Source organism: Typopeltis vanoorti, chromosome 20 (genome assembly GCF_054136105.1).
Source record: "Typopeltis vanoorti isolate ZY-2024b chromosome 20, IOZ_Tvanoo_1.0, whole genome shotgun sequence".
Taxonomy (NCBI): Eukaryota; Metazoa; Arthropoda; class Arachnida; order Uropygi; family Thelyphonidae; genus Typopeltis; species Typopeltis vanoorti.
Window position 1 is genome coordinate 56,310,035 of NC_143568.1, and position 20,004 is coordinate 56,330,038.

Here is a 20,004-nt window from a genome sequence, read left to right on the forward strand (position 1 = left end):
TGTAACAGACATATTCTGATAATTGATGAATATAACTTGATCTCTTTTGGCACAGATAGCGAAAAAAGTGGAAAGAATGTTTAGTAAACTCGCCTCATTTTATACATAAATGAAAAAACTGGGAATTTTAGCCTCTGTTCTTGTAACAAAAATATTTTTAAATAAAGATTACTTTCTGTACAGCTCAGCACAAGGGAAACTTGTAGATCGATATTTGTTAATTCTGAAAAATTTATCAAAGAACACTTTGAGAGATTAATTTTGAACAGTTAGTGAAAATTTGTTAATATTTTTAAAAAAAATTAAACATAGAACTCAATCTGAAATGCTTGTATTGGTCTGATCGATAAATTTTATCATTCTTCAAGGTTTCCATGCCCCTACAGTGTCTTGGCCTGTTACAGGATCATTAATGATTGAACCAACAGAATCTGAAGATAAGGTAGAGCTAGATAATTTTTGTGATGCTATGATTGGTAAGTTTCAGTGTGCCAGATGCTATTTGTCATTTTTTTACTTAAGTGGTTTTATTTATGTAAAATAAGTACTTTTATCTGGATTCTGATCAACTGGCTTTTTTTTGTCAGTGGTTATCCAGAATAGTCAGAAGATAAGTATTGTTGAGTATGTATTAGTGTGGACATACTGCAATAAGTCTTTGGACAATACGAAGTCTCCTGTATAATAATATATGAGACTTGTTGTTGGTAATTTATGAATTTATAAAAATGCAGAGGTGTAGGAATTACTCATAATATATTATTATTATTACCCAAGACCTGGTGGAGTCAGACTCATCTAGGAGGTGCTTTTATCATACAGCGCTTTAAACACACTCAAATTCTCTACAGACACCAGACTCTCAGGCAAGGCATTCCAATCATTCACAACTCTGCATGCAAAAAACCTACTTCTCACTCCCCTGCTCACACCCTCTTTATACAGTTTCCAAGGATGACCCCTGGTTGTCCCCTGATCTCCCACTGTTTCCTGTAGAAAACTCTTCAACATTGATTCTATAACAACCTCTTACTAACTTGTAGGTCTCGATCACATCTCCCCTCTTCCTCCTATCCACCAGACTGTAAATTGCATCTTCTCAATCTTTCTGATATTCGACATTCCAGAGATCAGAAACCACATTAGTCAGTAGCTTCTGGATTCTTTCCAACATCTCTTCATCCTTCTGAAAACCAATTGACCAAATCTGGGCACAGTAGTCCATGTGTGGCCTAATCAAAGCCTTATACAACTGAACAAGAATCTCCCTACTTTTACACGTCAGTGTCCTCTGCATCATTCCCAGAAGTCTTTGTGTTGTCTTCACAATTTTGGCAATGTGTCCCCTAAATTTCAGATCCTTATCCACTATCACCCCAAGATCTCTTATTTCCTACAGTATATCCTCACCAAGCATAAATTCTGCATCCCATCTTTGTTTCCCAAATTTCAAATCCCTACATTTTGCAACATTGAACTCGTATCCCCATTCCTGTGTCCAATCACTCAATTTATTCAAGTCTTCTTGAATAAATCTTGAACAACATCTTCTCTACTCTTCATGGTTCATCTCAACTTTGCATCATCTGCAAACAACTGAATATCTCCATCCAAATTTTTACCAGTGTCATTAATATACAAGTTAAACAGTAATCGCCCTAAAACAGACCCCTGAGGCAGGGGTGTGTAATCTACAAGGGTGGTCTGAAAAGATCTCAGCCTAACAATGAAAAAACTAATTTATAATTTCAAGATTATTTTTATTTTTCAACATAATCTACCTTAAGACTAATACATTTATTCCAGTGATGCTCCAGCACCATTGTCCAGGTCCCTGTAGGGGTTCTCAGCAAGATCTGCAAAATATCCCTCTACAGCTGCATCACCTCTTAATTCGAAGAAAAATGCTGACCAGCAAGGAAAAGATAGAAGTCAGAGGGAGCAAAATCTTGAGAATAGGGTGGATGTTCCAGCAATTCATAGTGCAGATCCCTTAATTTTCTCATTGCTAAATCACTTTTGTGGGCAGGTGCATTGTCCTGATGAAAGATGATTTTTTTTCTTCTACTGGGACTTTTCTCACGAATTTTTTCCTCTTGTCTGGTTAAAAGATCAGAATAATATTCACCACTTATTGTTTTACCTTTTCAAGATAATTAATAAACAAAATGCCTTTAGCATCCCAAAATACCAATGCCATGACCTTGTCTTCTTTGGTGCTGAACAACTGGCTTCTGTCCACTGTTTTCACTGCTGTTTGGATTCTGGTGTGTAATGGTGAGCCCATCCATAGTAATAAATAGATGCACAAAATCAGTTTTATTCTTGTTAAAACGCTCCAAGCACTGTTTAGAGATTTTCATGTGAGTGTGTTTTTGATCTGCTGTGAGCAAGCATGGCACCCATCTTGCACGAAGCTTTTTCATTTGCAATTCTTCATGCAAAATATATCCTACATTCTTTTGAAATGCCTATAATCTCAGCAATTTCATGCACTTTGACTTGCTAGTCATCCAATAGCATATTGTACACTTGATCAATGATTTCTGGTGTTGTTAAACTTTTTGGACATCCTTCACCTGGATCATCTTCAAGGCTGGTACAGCCACATTTAAACTTGGCAGCCTATTTCTTAATTGTCAAAAATGAAGGAGAAGAGTTCCCATAAACTTTTAAGAACTTCGAATGAATTTCTTTTGGCGTTAAACCTTCTTTTACAAAGAATTTTATAACCACATGATGCTAAATTTTTATACATTTCACAGGACAACACTTTTGCTTCAGACAGCAGTATAAAACAAACTATTTGATAGAATGACTTGCAATTTCACTTGGATGCTTATGACAAATGTACCAACTTAGAAAAAAAAATAATCGTGGCGATAGTGTTGCCATCTGTAGTTAAGGTCGAGACCCTTTCAGACCACCCTCATAAGTATATTACTGTGTATCCCTCTATTCTGTCCAAGGTATCGGTCTCCTACTCTCCCTATTGTAATAAGTACATTACTAAAACATGCCCTCGCTTTAGCAAATCCATGCTGTCCATCAAAGGTAATACCATTCTTGTGAACCCAATTCTGGATCCTAGTTCTCACAAGCTTCTCCAACAACTCAACCACAACACCTGACACACAGATAGGTCTATGATTTGATGCTTGAGTTCTATCACCTCCCTTATGAAGTAGCACAATCTTGCTTTCCTTCCACTCTTTAGGAACTTGATCTAGTGCTAGACTCATATTAAAAAAAATGTCAAGGCAGGTGTTGACCCATTGGCACATTCCTTCAGAATATGTGGTGATATATTATCAAGTCCCACAACCTTATTAACATCTAGTTTGCTCAACTCCCCATACACCTCTTGCTCACTTACAGTCAGTCTCTCCTCCCCATCATTAACTGCTCTCAATCTCTCCATGAAGTCACATTCACGAGATTGAAAGACCTATATGAACTGCTCATTAAGTATCTCCACTACATCTTCCGCAACAGCTGTCTTTATACCATTTTCTCCAATCAGTGTCATACTTCCATAATCATTCTTTTTTGTGCTGGTTACATATCGAAAGAACCTTTTAGGATTCTTTTTGGCCTCATTAGCTAACTGCTGTTCATATCTCACTTTTGTTACTCTTACGAACCAAGTCACCCTCCTTGCCTGGTCTTTGTAGACCTCATGAAATTGGTTATTTCTACTTCTCTTATGCTGCCTCCACAATGCCCTTTTTCTCTGTATTGCATGCTTAATCTTGCTATTCATCCATTTCGCACCTACCATATTTAACTTCTGACCCCTGTAATACATTTAGACATTGCTTCTACTAGATAGTTCTTGAAAATCCCCTAAGTTGTATTGATCTCTTTTCCAGCTAACTCCTCATTCCATGCTACACCTGCAAGCTGTCTCCTGAGCTCTTCATAATCACTCCCCCTTGTAGTTCCACATATACCCTTTTCTCACAGTGGTTCTCACACTGCTGGCAACCATCCAGGTAATCACCTCATGGTCACTCTCTCCAATTGGTGGGTGATTGGAGAGAGTGACCTCATTTATAATTACATCCCCTGATGAGATGATCAAATCCAAGACCATCAATCCTTGTGTGCCCTCTGTTATATACTGTCTGAGGTAGCTGTCCTTCAGAAACTTACTCATTTTCTTTACTTCCAGTTGGTATCTCATCATTACAGTCTATATTGCCATAATTAAAATCACCCATAATGATCACCGTTTTCTTATTTGTTTGGCTAATTTGATTATACATTTCATTGTCACTACCATCCACATTACCAGGTCTATAACAACATCCAACCAAGTATTTTATTCTATTCACCTCTATCTCACACCATACTACCTCAAAACCACTGGCACTATTTCTCTCTTGCATCTCTAATTTGTATGGACATAACTCTTTCTCTATCATCAATAGTACTTTCCCTCCCTTTTTACCCCCCTCTATGCTCACAAAACACATCACACCCTTCCATCTCTATTCCTGTCAGGATGTTGTCCTCATCTAACCGTGTCTCACTTATTCCTACAATTTTTGGATTAACAGACTCAATTAATTTCTTACACTTCTAGCATTTTACAAACACAACAGCTCATTCCTGGATCTATAGCTAGTTCCACTGATACCACTCATGCGATGTGATTTCTCCAAGCTCAACTGGAGCCATTTCCCTTTCTGCTTATTCATTTTAGAACCTTCAAGTCCAACTGTTTCCTCTTGATCCCAGGTCATCCAATTCCTTTCCTGTCTACATATGCATTCACATCTTCTTGGAGCATCTACCTTTCTCACACAGTGTTCCCACATCCATCCTGAGATGTTCCGTTTCCCTGTTCCTCTTTCATACCCATTCTCTATACTCATGCCAGTCATTTCCTCAATCATAACCATCTCTGCTGTCTTACTCTCCCATTCTTCCACATAGCTTCCCACTTGATCAAATTCATTCTCTGTACTCAATTCTCTACCTTCCAGCAGCAGTCTCTCCAAGTGACTCACGCCCATGGACCCCACAAGGGTAGAGCTGACAGGGCTCTAGCCTGGGGGCATGGAATTAGGAGGGCCCATCTTGTTTGGTCGGCTAGTTAAGTGAGACTAACAAAAGACAAAAAGAAACTTTATAAATTTTTTTTCCAACTTTCCAAGCCATTATCCATCTTTTCAGACTTATGGTTACGCTTCTGAACTTCCAAATCGAAAAAATTTACTTTCGTTTTCGGTTTTCGTCTGTCCGTCTCGCTTTCTATGCACACTGTCATTTCAATGTCGATGCTGTCATTTTTTTGTATGAAACAAACTTAATTTTTTTTTCCAGATTATACAAATTTGAGATATTAAAAATATTTAAATAAATTGCTCTCAAGCAAGCAAAGACGTTCTAGTTAAAATAAAATCCCAATGTCTGATTCAAAGTACAAACATGAGTCTGGAGCTAAGAAGAGCAAACTTAAATCCGAGAGAGAGAAAATCGAAAGCATCACAAGGTCGTCAATTCATAACCAAATTCTTAAAATCTGAAAATGAAAAGGTCATAGTTCCCAGTACTGATCATAGTGAAGGTGTGATAATGTTATTATTATTATTATTATTATTCCTGATACCTCCAAGGAGTCCGAAGACTCATCGCGGGAGGACACCTACAACTGTCTCTACACCTAACCTCTACTACGAATCATCTCCATCAACGCCATCTACCACCCACCTCCAACACAACTAGTAATTTTTGTCTGTAAATTGCGTGTGTTCTGAAGGGCCGATTTGTATGTATGCGGGATGAAAAACCCGAGTTTCTGGGAGAAAAAACCCTGCTACCTCCGTATGAGATCGGCTAACTCACCTGCGATTGAAATCGACCAGATAAAGATTCCTCCCGTCGCGACGAGAATCGAACTTAGGCCTATTCCAATCGAAGGGCGCAATGTACCGTCGTTCTTCCAATTGCGCTACGGAGGCAATGTTTGTGACATTGAAATCCAAACAGAATATCAGTGTCAAATTGAAACTCATTAAGCAGTCAAAAGTCAAGCAACTGTTACATGTGAACTTCTTGAACTGAAGAAAAAGTTGCAAGTGAAAAACCTGCTGGAGGAGTGACTATGGAAGAATATCATACAGTTGATGCTTCAGTTGCAGGCCCTGTTGAAAAATCTGATATAAAATATGATGACCTCAGTATTTGGCCCAGAGTAATCTCACACAACATGTGGCAAGAGATAGTACGAACTATTATTATTACAGGCGACTCCAGGGAGTCCTTAACTCATCGAGGGAGGCCCTAAACATGATGTCCACACAACTATTCAACATTCTCACAGTATCTATCATACCTTGCCTTGAACTCATTCACTGTCATAGCACCCACAACAGGCTCTGGCAGCTTATTCCACTCATTTATCACTAAAAGTAAAGAACCCAGCTCCAACACCCTTGCCAACTGCACTCTTGGCCAGCTTCCATAGATGTCCCCTAGTTCTCCCACCACCAGTCCTGATCTCAAAAATATCCTCTGAATTAATCCTATAGAAACCTTTCAGCAATTTGAATGTCTCAATCATATCTCCCCTTTTCTGCCTATCAACTAATTTCTGCAACCCACAAATCTTCAACCTGTTCTCATAAGGTTCATTCCATAGACCTGCTATCATCTTAGTCACTTGCCTCTCGATCCTCTCCACTTCCTCCCCATCAAGAAGAAACCTAGGTGACCAAATCTGGGCACAGTAGTCGAGATGAGGTCTTATCAAGGCTCGGTACAGAGGTACAATAACTTGCTTGTGTCTGCTCGTCAAACTATTTTTCAACAACCAAGTGAGTTGATGAGCTGATTAAGACACTTTTGCAATGTGTCCCCTAAACTTCATCTCCCTATCCACCAACAGTCCCAAGTCCCTGGCCTCATCAAATCAATCTCATGGAGTACAGTTTCACCAATGTGGTATACTGCTGCTAATCTTTTCACCCCAAAATGCATAACCTTACATTTTGTCACGTTAAATTGACATCCATTCTCCTTAGCCCAGAACTCCAATCTATCCAAGTCTTCCTGCAAGATTTTGACATTCCTCTGCATTATTGCCCTACAGACCTGCCTAACTTTATACCATCAGCGAACAAATGAACTGTTCCTCTTCGATCCTTTCCTATATTGTTAATGAACAAATTAAACAGCAGTGGTTCAAGAACAGAACCTTGCAGCACACCACAAGTCACAGGCCGTCTTTTGGACTCTACTCTTGAATAAACTACTCTCTGATATCTCTCCATCAACCACCCACCTATCCATCTCACCAACCCTATATCCATTCCCATATGTTGTAGTTTATGGATTAGAATTCCATGTGGTATCCTGTCAAATGCCTTAGCCAAGTCCAGCATTATCGCTGTAAACCCATTACCCTTATCCAGTTCAGCCGTCACTATGTTATAAAACTTGAGCAAGTTACTGATGTGCGATCCACCCTTCACAAAGCCATGCTGTCCCTCGTACAGTATCTCATTTTCATCAATCCATTCCTGTATTTTTTCCTTGACTACTTTCTCCAAGACCTTGGCAACAACTCCTGATGTGCTGATCGGTTGGTAATTTGCAACAGTTGTCTTGGATCCTCCTTTATGCAGTGGAACTATTTTCCCCTCTTTCCACACCTTCGGGACTAAACCAGACCCAAGACTCAGATTAAACAACATGGTCAAGGGCACTGATAATTCTTTAGCCGCTTCACGTAAGACCTGTGCTGGTATACCATCCAATCCCACAGATGTATTCACATTAAGGTTCTGTAACAGACTATTCACCTCCACTTCATTCATCACAATTCCTGTATAAAGTAATGGTTCCTCCTTCATTTTTTTCAATGTCACCACCTGGATGATATACTCTTGCAAAGTGCTCACTCAGTAATTCCACTATATTGACTGATTCAGTGATCTCCTTACCATCATCTTTCCTTAAAATCATTCTGCCGTGTACAGTTTTTTTTTTGCTTTCAGCATATTGAAAGAACTGTTGGGATTCTCTTTAGCTTGCATAGTTTATGTTGTTTGTATGCATAGATAGTATGCATAATTTGTTTATGCATACTATCTCCACCATCTATTCCATCACCTGGTCTATAGCAGCAGCCAACTATATATTTTGTTCTGCCAGTCTCAATCTCACACCAATTAGCCTCAAATGAGCTCTTTTCACTATCCTGCAATACAACTTCAATTCTCCTTGGCTGTAGTTCATCAGCTATTATCAATAACACTTCTCCCCCCCATTTTATTCTCTCTGTCCTTCCTAAACACACTATAACACATTCTATCCCACTAACTATATCATCTTCCGTCAGCCATGTTTCACTAATGCCAATAACCTGTGGCCAGGAAGAGCCAACCAAGGCCAAAAATTCTTCCTTCTTGTTCCTAATACTCCTGGCATTAGTATACATGAAATGCAGAGGTCCCTTTGTCCCACCCCTATCTTGATGCGTTATTCTAACTATCCCATTCCAATTACTTGTCCTTAGTACTGGCTCGGGTACATTATATACATTCTTACACTCAAATGTCTCACTGATGTCTGCATATCCATTTCCCTCCCTCCCTGGTAGTTCTAGTTTCCCTGGTTCTGCACATCCATTTTTCCATTTTCACTTCATTCAGCAACACTTTTTCCAGTCTCTGCACACCAAATCCATTCTAATGCAGGCCATCCATCTTGTATAAATCCTTTCGTCCATCAAACTCATTCCACACGTCCATGAATCCACACCACACCGTCTGCATAACCTGCGTATAAAGTCATTTGCAATTATGGCCCTCCTTCTAAACTCCTCTCTGTCGTACCGTGGCAACAGACTCACCATCCTAACTGTCACTTTTTTGTTTTACTACCTTTAACAATACTTTAAAGTCCTCTATCTCCTTCCAATTCATTCGTACCCGCCACAACTATCAATTCTTTCACCCTCTGTTTTTGCGCTCTAATACTCTCACTTACATCCTTAAATTTCGCACCTGGTAAGTACGATTTAGTTAAACTCCCATCTGTCACTCCTCTTAATAACGAGTCATACAATACTCTTTCCTTCATTTCAGAAACTCTCCCACTCTTACGCTTATTTTTACTTTCAAACACTTGTTTATTTCCATTAGCCAAGGCACTCTGGAAAGAGTTTTGCAGGTGCTCCAACTCTCGCTGTGCACTATGTATCATAGTCACTGTGTGCAACCTAGCGATCTCACTCTCTACAAATAATTCCTCATTTTTTTCATCATTTAAACCATTTTCTCTCTCTGTATAGTTGCTTTCACTCTCTCTTTGATCACCGCTCTCATTGCATCTTGTACAACATTGCAATTCCCTATCAAGCCACTATTTTCACTCGCATTCTGGCTTTCTTCAACCATAACTATCTCATGACCTGACACATACTTCAATTCCTCACTTTGCTTACACGTTCTGCACATTCTCCCACCACTATCACTTTCCATCCAAACTCCAGCCTCCTTTGGGAATGCATACATCCCACACACATCACATTGGACAAATTCCTTCACGTTACAGTTTTTGAACAAAGGTGTCCTGAGGTGGTTTAGTCCCAAAGGTGTGGAAAGAGGGGAAAATAGTTTCACTGCATAAAGGAGGATCCAAGACTACTGTTGCAAATTACTGACCAATCAGCATATCAGGAGTCGTTGTCAAGGTCTTGGAGAAAGTAGTCAAGGGAAAAATACAGGAATGGATTAATGAAAATTCCAAAAGATTTATAAGGAATTGCCAAGAGATCTTAATGGTATGAAATTTCAAGATTTTTTGCTCTATATGAAAACGAAAGTTGAAAGAACAAGAGAACATTTCCCAAGAGAATGGTTAACATGGGGTGTATTGAAAGAAAATCTTTATTGTCTCCCATGTTCGTATTTTTTGCGACTCTAATAACAAAAATTTAAGCAGTTTAGCTCAAGAAGGATTTTTGCCTAGAAATAAGCATTAGAAAAAGTTGTATGGTATGTTGCCTCTTCACAAAAAAAGTGCTGAACACAGAAAACAATATCTGGCTTGGAAATCCCTTTTGCAGTCATTGAAAGGACATGGAATCGATAAAGACCTACAACTACAAATTCAATAGGAAACAAATAAGTGGAGAGCACTTCTGCAATGGATTGTAGATGTAAAGTTATTTTTATCATCCAGAGGCTTAGCATTTCAAGGAGAGAACACGAAGATTGGAGATGTTCATAATGGGAATTTCTTAGGTATATTAGATATACCCAAGAATGACTTAATCCCCTAGCAATTTTGTGCATCGAAAATGATTTGGCTAAGCTTTTGTGTTATCATTTAAACTAATTGATCCTAAACCCTGTAGAGCAATGTGTTGTCCTTAACCTGAGTGACAGGTATGGGGGGGCTGCAAAAATCCTGGCCTGGGGCCTGCTTCAGGATGTGGGGCCCTGTTCACACCAAAACCACTCAAATGCAGTCCATCACTCTTATATAGTTCACTTGGTCCTTCAAACTCATTCCACACATTAACAAACTGTATTCCTTTCTCTTCACACATTTCATCTAACATATCATCCATAATCCTTGCTCTCTGCCTCACCTCACTACTATCATAAGGCAACATGCTTACTATCTTTCCTATCACTATTCTCTTTTATCCATCTAAGCAACCTCCTGATATCCATTCTGATGTGCTCTTTGTTCTCAGTCAAGTCATTCATACCTATTAAAACTATAAACTCTTTTGCTCGCTTCCTTCTCTTATCCAATGCCTCAATCTCTCTCTACTTATTTTACTGGCTGGAAAACATACCTTGTGCATCCTCTCTCCAGCACACCTTTAATAATTGAGTCACCATAAATGCCACTCGTGAGTCTTTTGTTACCTCTTTAATATCAATAATGCAACAGAATATGATATGAGCCAGAATAACACTGAAAATTCTCTTCCTTCATTCTGACCCAAACGTTTTTTCTGAAAACCATGGTGCAGTGAATTATGGAGTCAGTGGTTCCAACAAGATATTGTAAGTAATGGCCAAAAGTACCAAAGAACATTAATTTTTTTTTCCTTACTTATTGTAAGTATAGCAAAATATACAAGTATCTGAAGTGTGCCTGTTTATATTCATTTTGTAAAATAGTTTTTCTGATATGAGAATGTTTTTACATTTTTATGATTGCAAAGTATATTACCCAAGCTTATATTTTGGCAAACTTGTAACAAAGAGCCCTGATGTAGTGGAACAAGTTCCATTTTTACATTCTATTCCCTAAAATATATATATAAACCTCTTTTGATTCTAATTAGTGCTTATTGGCAGTTTGATTGTGGGTTATCTGTTGTGGTCATATCTTTTAAGTACTGCTGCTACTGAAATGGCTGATAAGTGAATTAACTATGGTACAGTTGAGGAGAGTTATACATTGCATGAATAATGGTTAAAATAGTCAGACAATAAGAGTTAGAATGACTATGGAACATTAAACCTTGATGAGTGATGATGATGGTCATAAGGTGACAGAAGCAGATAAAATGGTTAAGTTACTGAGTGACCACTTTGCAAGGGTATATCATCCAAGTGAGGTCCCTGCTGTAACAGACACTGGTGTAAACAGAGGTGGATGAATTAGAGGTTCTTTAAGGCATTGCAGAATCTCAGTGTAAATAAAGCTGTGGGATTAGATGGGATATCAGCTTAAGTTTTGCAAGAATGTACAAGGGAACTGACAATGTCTCTGACTAGGCACTTTATCTCAGCTCTAGTAGAGGTCCAAGGGAATGGAGAGTGGGTAAAATAATTCCCTTGCTTAAGAAAGGTTCTAAAACTGCAGCAGCAAATTATAGACCAATCAGGTGTAGTGGTAAAAGTACTGAAAACAAATTGGTCAAAAAAAGAGAATTCAACAATGGGTGGATAAAACTATGATACTATATGAGGGGCAAAATGGCTTTGTTGAAGGCTAGGTCATGTCTTAGTAATTTACTAACTTTTTATAATAGAGTAACAGTTGAGTTGGATAAAGGAAATGGCTAAATGATGATTCTGCTGGATTTTGCAAAGGCATTTGATAGAATACCACATGGAACACTGTTAATTAAAACTAGCAAATTAGAAGAAATGGGGGTGGATATAACACTGGTTAAGTGGACAAGAGGATGGCTACTGGACAGATGTCAAAAAGTGGTATATGGAGGGGCTGAATTGAGGCAAAAACAGGTGACATGACTAGTGGTGTGTCACGAGGTTCAGTGCTTGGACCATTGCTGGTTAATTTGTACTTAAATGATATAGGAAATAACATGAAATGAAATATTCAGTTGTTTGCTGATGATGCAAAATTAGGAAAAGTAATAGTTAATCAAGGCAATGTGGAGAACTTGCAGGGTGATTTAAATAGGTTGTCAGGATGGGCAAAGTTCATGGATGTCAGTTTAATGTTGATGTAAAGTTATGCACTTTGGGATAAATAGATTACAAGCAGTTTATCACATTGATGGCACTGTACTCCAGGAAAGAGATGAAGCTAGAGATTTATGGGTGATGGTAAACAGAGTTAAAGTTTAGAGGACATTTTGCTAAGGTAGCACATAAGATTACTTGGCTAATGAAGAACACATTAACAAGTAGAGATAAGGAAGTTGTAATTCTTCTTTATAAGGCCTTGATACACCCACATCTGGATTACTCTGCTCTAGTCTAGTCCCCTGGGTTTTTTGGGGATGTGGAAGCAGTGGAGATGATTCAGTGGTGAGTGGCCTGTGGAATGTTTCCTATGAGGATAGACTGAAGATGTGTGGATTGCAGAAGTTGATTGATAGGAGAAAAAAAGGGAATATGATAGAAACATTTAAGTTACTTAAAGGCTTTTATAGGATAGATGCAGGAGAAATATCTCAGCACTAGGCTAGAAAACCAGAACAAGGAGTCATCCCTTGAAATTGACTAAAGGTTTGGTCAGTAGGGGTGTGAGGACTAGATTTTTTGCTTGGAGAGTGGTGAATGAGGGGAATGGGTTGTCACCGTCAATTGTGAGTGCTTTGTCTCTTAATGGGTTCAAGGAGAGGTGTGGATAGATTGGGTCTCCCACAATTAGTCTTTGGACTCCATGGAGGTGCCCGTATAATAATAAGTCAATTACTTCTTATCATAGAAACAATACAATGTGTAGTCTTTGCAATGCTTGCAGTATGGCCTTGCAACTTTAGTCTACTTTCTACCATCACCCCAAGCTCCCTGAATCTCATCCACTTCCTAGAGCACAGCTCTACCAATACAGTCCATAGCCTTTAAATCCTTGCACCTTGCATTTATCAAAGTGAAAAATACACCCCTGCTCATCTGTCAAGCCTTCAGGTTTATTCTAATCTCCTGTAGGAATTAACATTAGCATACTCGTGATAATTCTACTTAACTTTGCATCATCAGCAAACATTTGAATAAACTCAGTCAATTTACATGAAATATCATTAACTAATAAGTTAAACAGTTGGGTCTCCAAGAAGCAGGCACACTGTTGCCTTCCTTTTCTGAGACACTGCTCCATCAGGCACAACTTGTTGGTATCATTCAGAAAACCGGTCTTCTATCCATCTAATCAATCAGTTATTATATTCTTTTTTCTGCAGTTTATACACCAATCTGTCATGTGGTAATCTATCAAATGCCTTTATCAAGTCGAAGAATATCACTGTATGTGAATCTTCCTTATCCAACACGTTCATCACCTTATAAAATGTAAGCAGATGGCTAAAATACGACATGCCCTTCACAAACCGATGCTGACCATTATGGCGAATCTTATGTACATGAACTCAGTTCTGTATTCTATTCCCACCAGTTTCTTCAAAACTTTGACCGCAACTATAGATACACAGACTGAGCTATAATTGGAAACTTCACTTCTAGAATCATGCTGGTGGAGTGGTACTATTTTACCTTGTTTCCACTCCTTAGGAACTTGAACCACTGCAAGACTTTCATTAATTATTATTATTAATATTCAGGCCTCCATGGAGTCAAAAGACTCATCGCGGGAGGTCCCTCCTAGGAAACACAAAGTCTATCATACCACTCCTTAAACGCATTGACCGTTCTCGCTCTGACCACTCCATCAGGCAATACATTCCAAGGTTCAACCATCCTCCATGCAAAGAAACTACTCCTCACCCTTGTTCTCACAGTTTCCTTTCATAACTTCCAGAGATGGCCCCCTTGTCATGACTCCTTCCTGTTGCTTACCCAAGCGAAAGAACTCCCCAGTGTCAACCCTGTAACCACCTCTCAACAGTTTAAAAGTCTCAATCATATCACCTCTCCTTCTATCCACCAAACTCTGTAGTCCACACTCCCTCAGCCAATCCTCATAACTAACATTGTATGGTCCTGAAACCATCTTTGTTATCTGCCTTTGTATCCTTTCCACAGTTAATTTATCCCCTTCAAATCCTTAGGACCAGATCTGAGAACAATAGTCTAAGTGTGGTCTGATCAGAATCTTATACACCGGAATGATAACCATTTTATCTCTGCAGGTCAGTGTCCTTCTCATTATTGCAGCAATCCTCTGTGTTGCTTTCACTACCTTTACAATATGTCTCCTAAATTTCAGGTTTCTATCAATCATCAACCCCAGATCTCTTGTCTCCCGTACTTCCTCCAGTATAACTCCTCCCATAGAGCATGCAGCATCCCATCGATGTGGCCCAAACCTCAAGACCTTACATTTTGCTGCATTAAACCAATATCCCCATTCATTTGCCTATCTATCTAGCTTATTCAAATCCTCTTACAGGGCTACCACATCTGCACTATTACTAATAACCCTTCCCAGCTTCGCATCATCCGCAAACAACTGGATATCCCCTTGCAATCCACGGACAATATCATTGATATAAAGGTTAAACAATATAGGTGCCAGTACTGAGCCTGTGGAACCTCACTTCTAACCTTCTGATTCTTTGATATTGCTCCACCATACACAACTCTCTGATACCTATCGGACAGCCAATCCTGAATCCAGTTGACGAATCTGACATCCAGACCCATATGCTGCAACTTGAATATCAGCTTATCGTGTGGCTCTGTTATTTAATTCTCCAACTATCGACCAATTAGTATCTCAGGAGTGGTGGTGAAGATTTTGGAAAAATTGGTTAGAGCTTTCATTCAGAAATGGGTTGACAGTGAATCTACTTCACAATGAGCAACATGAGTTTACTAAGGGACGGTCACTTTTTAGCAACTTGCTCACATTCTATAACAATATAACCATTGAACTAGACAATGGTAATGGATACACCATGATACTTTTGGATTCTGCTAAGGCTTTTGACAGAATATAGCATGGTAGACTGCATAAATTGGAGAATATGGGTTTGGATTATAGAATATTAGCATGAATAATAGGATAGCTGACAGATAGATATCAAAAAACTAGTATATGGGGGATGTGAGTCTGCAAGATTTAAGGTAACCAGTGGTGTACCACAAGGATCAGTGCTTGGTCCACTGTTATTCAATCTCTACATTAATGATATTGGGAAGGATCTGACATGTCGCATACAGCTTTTTGCTGATGATTCAAAACTAGGTAGGGTAATCAGGAATGCTGCTGATGCAGAATGATTTGAATAGGCTGGAATTGTGGGCATGATAAAATGGATGTCAGTTCAATTTCAGGGCCGGTTTTATCATTAGGCGAACCTAGGCAATCGAGTAGGGGTGATAAGACATAGGTGTATGTGTGCTTGTGTGAGTATGATAAAATATATAGAGAGAGACAATGTATAGGGATGCCTAAATTTTCTTTACCTAGGGGTATCAGATACTCTGGGACCAGCCCTGGTTCAATGTCAGTAAATGTAAAGTCATTCACCTTGGCATGATTAGATATTCAATGTCATATTATATTGGTGGGATTATGCTTGAAGAAACTGATGAGGCTAGGGATCTTGGAGTGTCAGTAGATAGGAAGCTGAAGTTCAGGGGCCATGCAAAGATTGCAAATACAACTCAAAAGATAATTGCGATGCTGAAACGAATCTTCACATGTAAAGATAAGAATGTTATTAGGCCTTGACACGACCTAACTTTGACTATTGTGAGTTGGTCTGGTCTCCTGGTTTCTGTTGTGATTCTGATATATTGGAGAGAGAGTGCAAAGGAAGTTAAGGAAGGATGTTAAAAATGATATCAGGATTATGTAATACTGATTATGAAGACAGATTGAGAATTTGTAGACTGCAGATACTAGTACACATGAGAAAGAAGTGTGATATAATTGAGACTTACAAACTTCTGAAAGGTTCATACAGGATTTCAGTTAATGAAAATTTTCAGTTTATGGAGGGTGAAGAAAGGATAATAGGGCATCCTTGGAAGCTGAGAATGAATGCTGCTAAGAAGGGAGTAAGGACTAGATTTTTCTCTCATAGGGTGGTGCATGATTGGAATGGATTGCCATTGGATGTTGTGAGTGCAAGCAATGTGAATGAATTCAAGAATAAGTATGATAGCTGGTGCATGTAGTATGTGGCCTCCCTCAATGAGTCCCTGACTCCCTGGAGCTGTCTCTTAATAATAATAATTAGAATTTGAAGAATAAAATCCCAGTCCTCATGGTCCCGTTCTATCCCTAGGGTATCGGCTCCTGGGGATATTCTTTTCTTTCATTCTTTGTAGGCTGTGGTAACTTCAGATGCTGTATTGGGTCTGTCAAGCTCATCTTGGATATGAACAGGAAAGCCATTAACGTTCGAAGAGTTTTATAATTCCCACAGTACACAATTGTCTTCATATATAGATCTTTATAGTATTTTTGAAAGGAGTCAAGGATGTCTTGAGGTGGTGGACATATATTCACCATCAGTGTAGATTTGAGTGCTAGCGAATTTGTTTGCAAATCCTCCAATATGTCTACTAGTTGAGCATTGTTGAGACATGTTTTTAACTGTGCATATCCCACTTTTCTGTTCTGGGGTATTCTCCTATTTTGCCTAATGTAGGGTTTTCAATACAATTCCAGTCTCCAGTTGCTATGATATAGTGGGCACTGTAATATGGCTGCAATTCTTGGAAGAATTTTCATCTGATGGTTCCACTGGATGGGGCATAAGCATTTATAAACCTTATTACACAGCCACAGTATTTTCAATCTGTTGTCAAGGTTCTATCTTCTGCATCCCTTTGGATATTACAGAATGATACAAGGGGGGGGGGTCAAGAATAAGAACTCCTACTTCAACCTTGCTAAATCTTCCAAAGCTTCGATAAGAAACAAGTGGATACTAGTTGAGCATTGTCGAGACGTGTTTTTATCTATCTATCTGTTAAACTTTTTATATCTGCAGAAGTATGTTTCTTAGAGAAACAAAAATGTGATATTATGGTATACCATAAGTTTCCATACAGCTTCTGGTTTAATTTGCCTGTAGAATCCCCATACATTTAATGAAGCAATGCAGAAAGGAGATGTATGATTTGTGAAGTGTCACTGGTCTTTAACTTCTAGATTTTGGATGAAACTGATGAGGTCTTCAATCTGTGAAGGTGCAATTATGTAGCCTGCTTCTTGTAAATTGTTTTCCAGTTGCTTTCCATTATTTAAATTTCATGACTATAGTTCTTGATTTGGAATCTAGTTATTTTCTTTTCATGTGAATGATAATCATACGGAGAAAACTTTGAATCAGTAAACTTTATTATATTGCTTTCTCTTCTGAACACTAAAGAGTCTTCTCCATCTTTACATTTTTTATTATATCTTCTTCTTTTAGATTTAGTTCCTTTTATAAACACATCTTTTAATCTTTTTTTATTTATCTTCAATTTTTTTTATTAATTCATCTTTTCTTTTTGATGATCTTGTCTGCATATGAAGTTCTTTCAGTTGCCTTACTTGCTTTTCTTTTTCTTTTCTGGTTTATTCTTGTAGAACAGTTTCAAGTGATTGTATTTCATTTGTATCTGTTCAGCTGTTATACTAGGTTTATTATTTAATTTCAACTGATGTTCCATCCATGTTTGACTGGGAAATTGGCTCCTGCAGTTCTGGAATTTTGGGGCTAATTTATGACTGATTTGGTCGGGCACTTTTGTGATTTTACTAAGTATAGTTTGTTTAAAAGTGCAGTCTTTACTAGACTGAATTGGAAGATCCAAGCACTCTTCTTTATTATGAGTGCTCCTGCTCTAAAGTTCTGAAAGGACAGGTGCTAATGCAGTCACAAACCACCCAGCAAACTACAGAGGCTGCAGTCATTACCCTGAGAACAAAACAGACAACAAAAGGCAACAGATCTCCTCTCAACCCTGACCACAGGCACCAGAGACGACAGCTCCCCAATTGCCTGACATCCAACAAAAGACAACAAAACACCAGTTTTCACAAATGGAAAACACCAACAGTCTGGAAAGTCACCGTCGAAGCAGGACATATGCCGAAGTAGACCGCCCATCCAAAGATATCCAACAGGACCAACCTCATTCAAACATGACAACAGTCATCATAGCCTCATTGTCAAACATGCTTCAAGACTTCAATAAGTCAAACCCTTCACCAAACTCCACAAAAAGATTCCTACAAGAAACTCAGACCATCCTATCAATGCTTATTAATGAACAAAACTAGATTACTCCCAGATTCACTACAGATCATTGCTTGGAATGCCAATGGCCTAAAAAACAAGACTGGAGCTTCAAGAATTCTCTCACAGACACAACCCCAACATCATCCTAATCCACGAAACTCATCTAAGACCTGCAGACAAACCAAAACCGAGAGGCTACACACTGTATAGAAATGACCGACTGGACTACAGAGGTGGCGGTACAGCCATATTCATCAAAGCCTACATCAGGTACAATGGAATACCCAACCCTCCAACCTAGAGCTCACTGGCGTAGAAGTCCACACAAACTCATCTGGAAGACTTAAAATCTATGCCGCCTACAACTTCCCCACAAAGACCCAGCAATTTTCCAACTTGGATGCTGTACTTGGCGTAAATGAATCTATCATCATCGCTGGTGACTTAAACTCCAAACATCTCTCCTAGAACAGCAGAACCACAAACAAAAATGGCCGTATCCTCTTCAGCTACACAGGACTAAGCAACGCCGTCGTAACAGGACCCACCAAACCAACCCACCACAGCCCAACTGGCACATTCAACATTCTAAACATCGCTATCCTACACAACATCAAATATCAGTACAGCCTTCAAGCACTGAATATGAATTATCATCAGATCACAACCCAATCCTACTTTACTTAGGGAACAAAGACAAGCCACCTCCCCCACAATCCTCCATAGTCTGAGAGAAGCTTAGGAAATTGCTACCAGAACATATCGGTTCAGTTCCCCACATAAAAGCCAAGGAAGAAATAGACACGGCAATAAATAACCTCACCAATAAAATCAATAAAGCCATAACAGCAGCCACAGTAACTATGATTACCCACAAACAAAATTGTCTCCAGGAAGAAATCATGGACTTAATAAGAGAGAAAAACAAAGGAAAAGATACCACAACACACGTGCACCCCAGGACAAAACAGTTCTCAACAGACTAAACAAATCTGTCTCAGAAGCTCACCAGAAACACAGGAATCAACAATGGGGAAACAAGCTCACCTCCATCTCCACAGCAGATCATTCCGTGGAAATTCCTAAACAACCTCGGAAACAAGTGCAAATCCCCCCCCCCCCAAGCAGAACAACACCTAGTGTACACAGATGCTGGCAAAGCTGATGCCATAGCAAGAAACCTATAAAAGCAATGCAGTCCTGCATATGAGAAGCTTAACATCAGCCATGTATACAAGATCCATCGTAAAGTCAGGCTCGCACTAAATCGTCCCGATGAAAATCCAAGCCCTATTAAGCCTACCTCACTTACCGAAATAATCAGTGTCATCAACCACCTCAAGAACAAAAAAGCCCCAGGTCCCGATGGCATCACCAACAAAATCATCAAGGCACTACCATGC

At 39.0% G+C, this 20,004-nt stretch overlaps 1 protein-coding gene across 1 annotated transcript in view; it reads left to right on the forward strand.

Annotated features, from left to right (window-relative positions):
* The window catches only part of LOC150095455 (glycine dehydrogenase (decarboxylating), mitochondrial), a 649,342-nt gene that overhangs the window by 559,041 nt on the left and 70,297 nt on the right, over positions 1 to 20,004 (forward strand). The window contains exon 22 of the mRNA XM_090410555.1: positions 369 to 476. Coding sequence (XP_090266681.1) covers positions 369 to 476 — 108 coding nt within the window. The remainder of the gene's footprint in view (positions 1 to 368; positions 477 to 20,004) is intronic.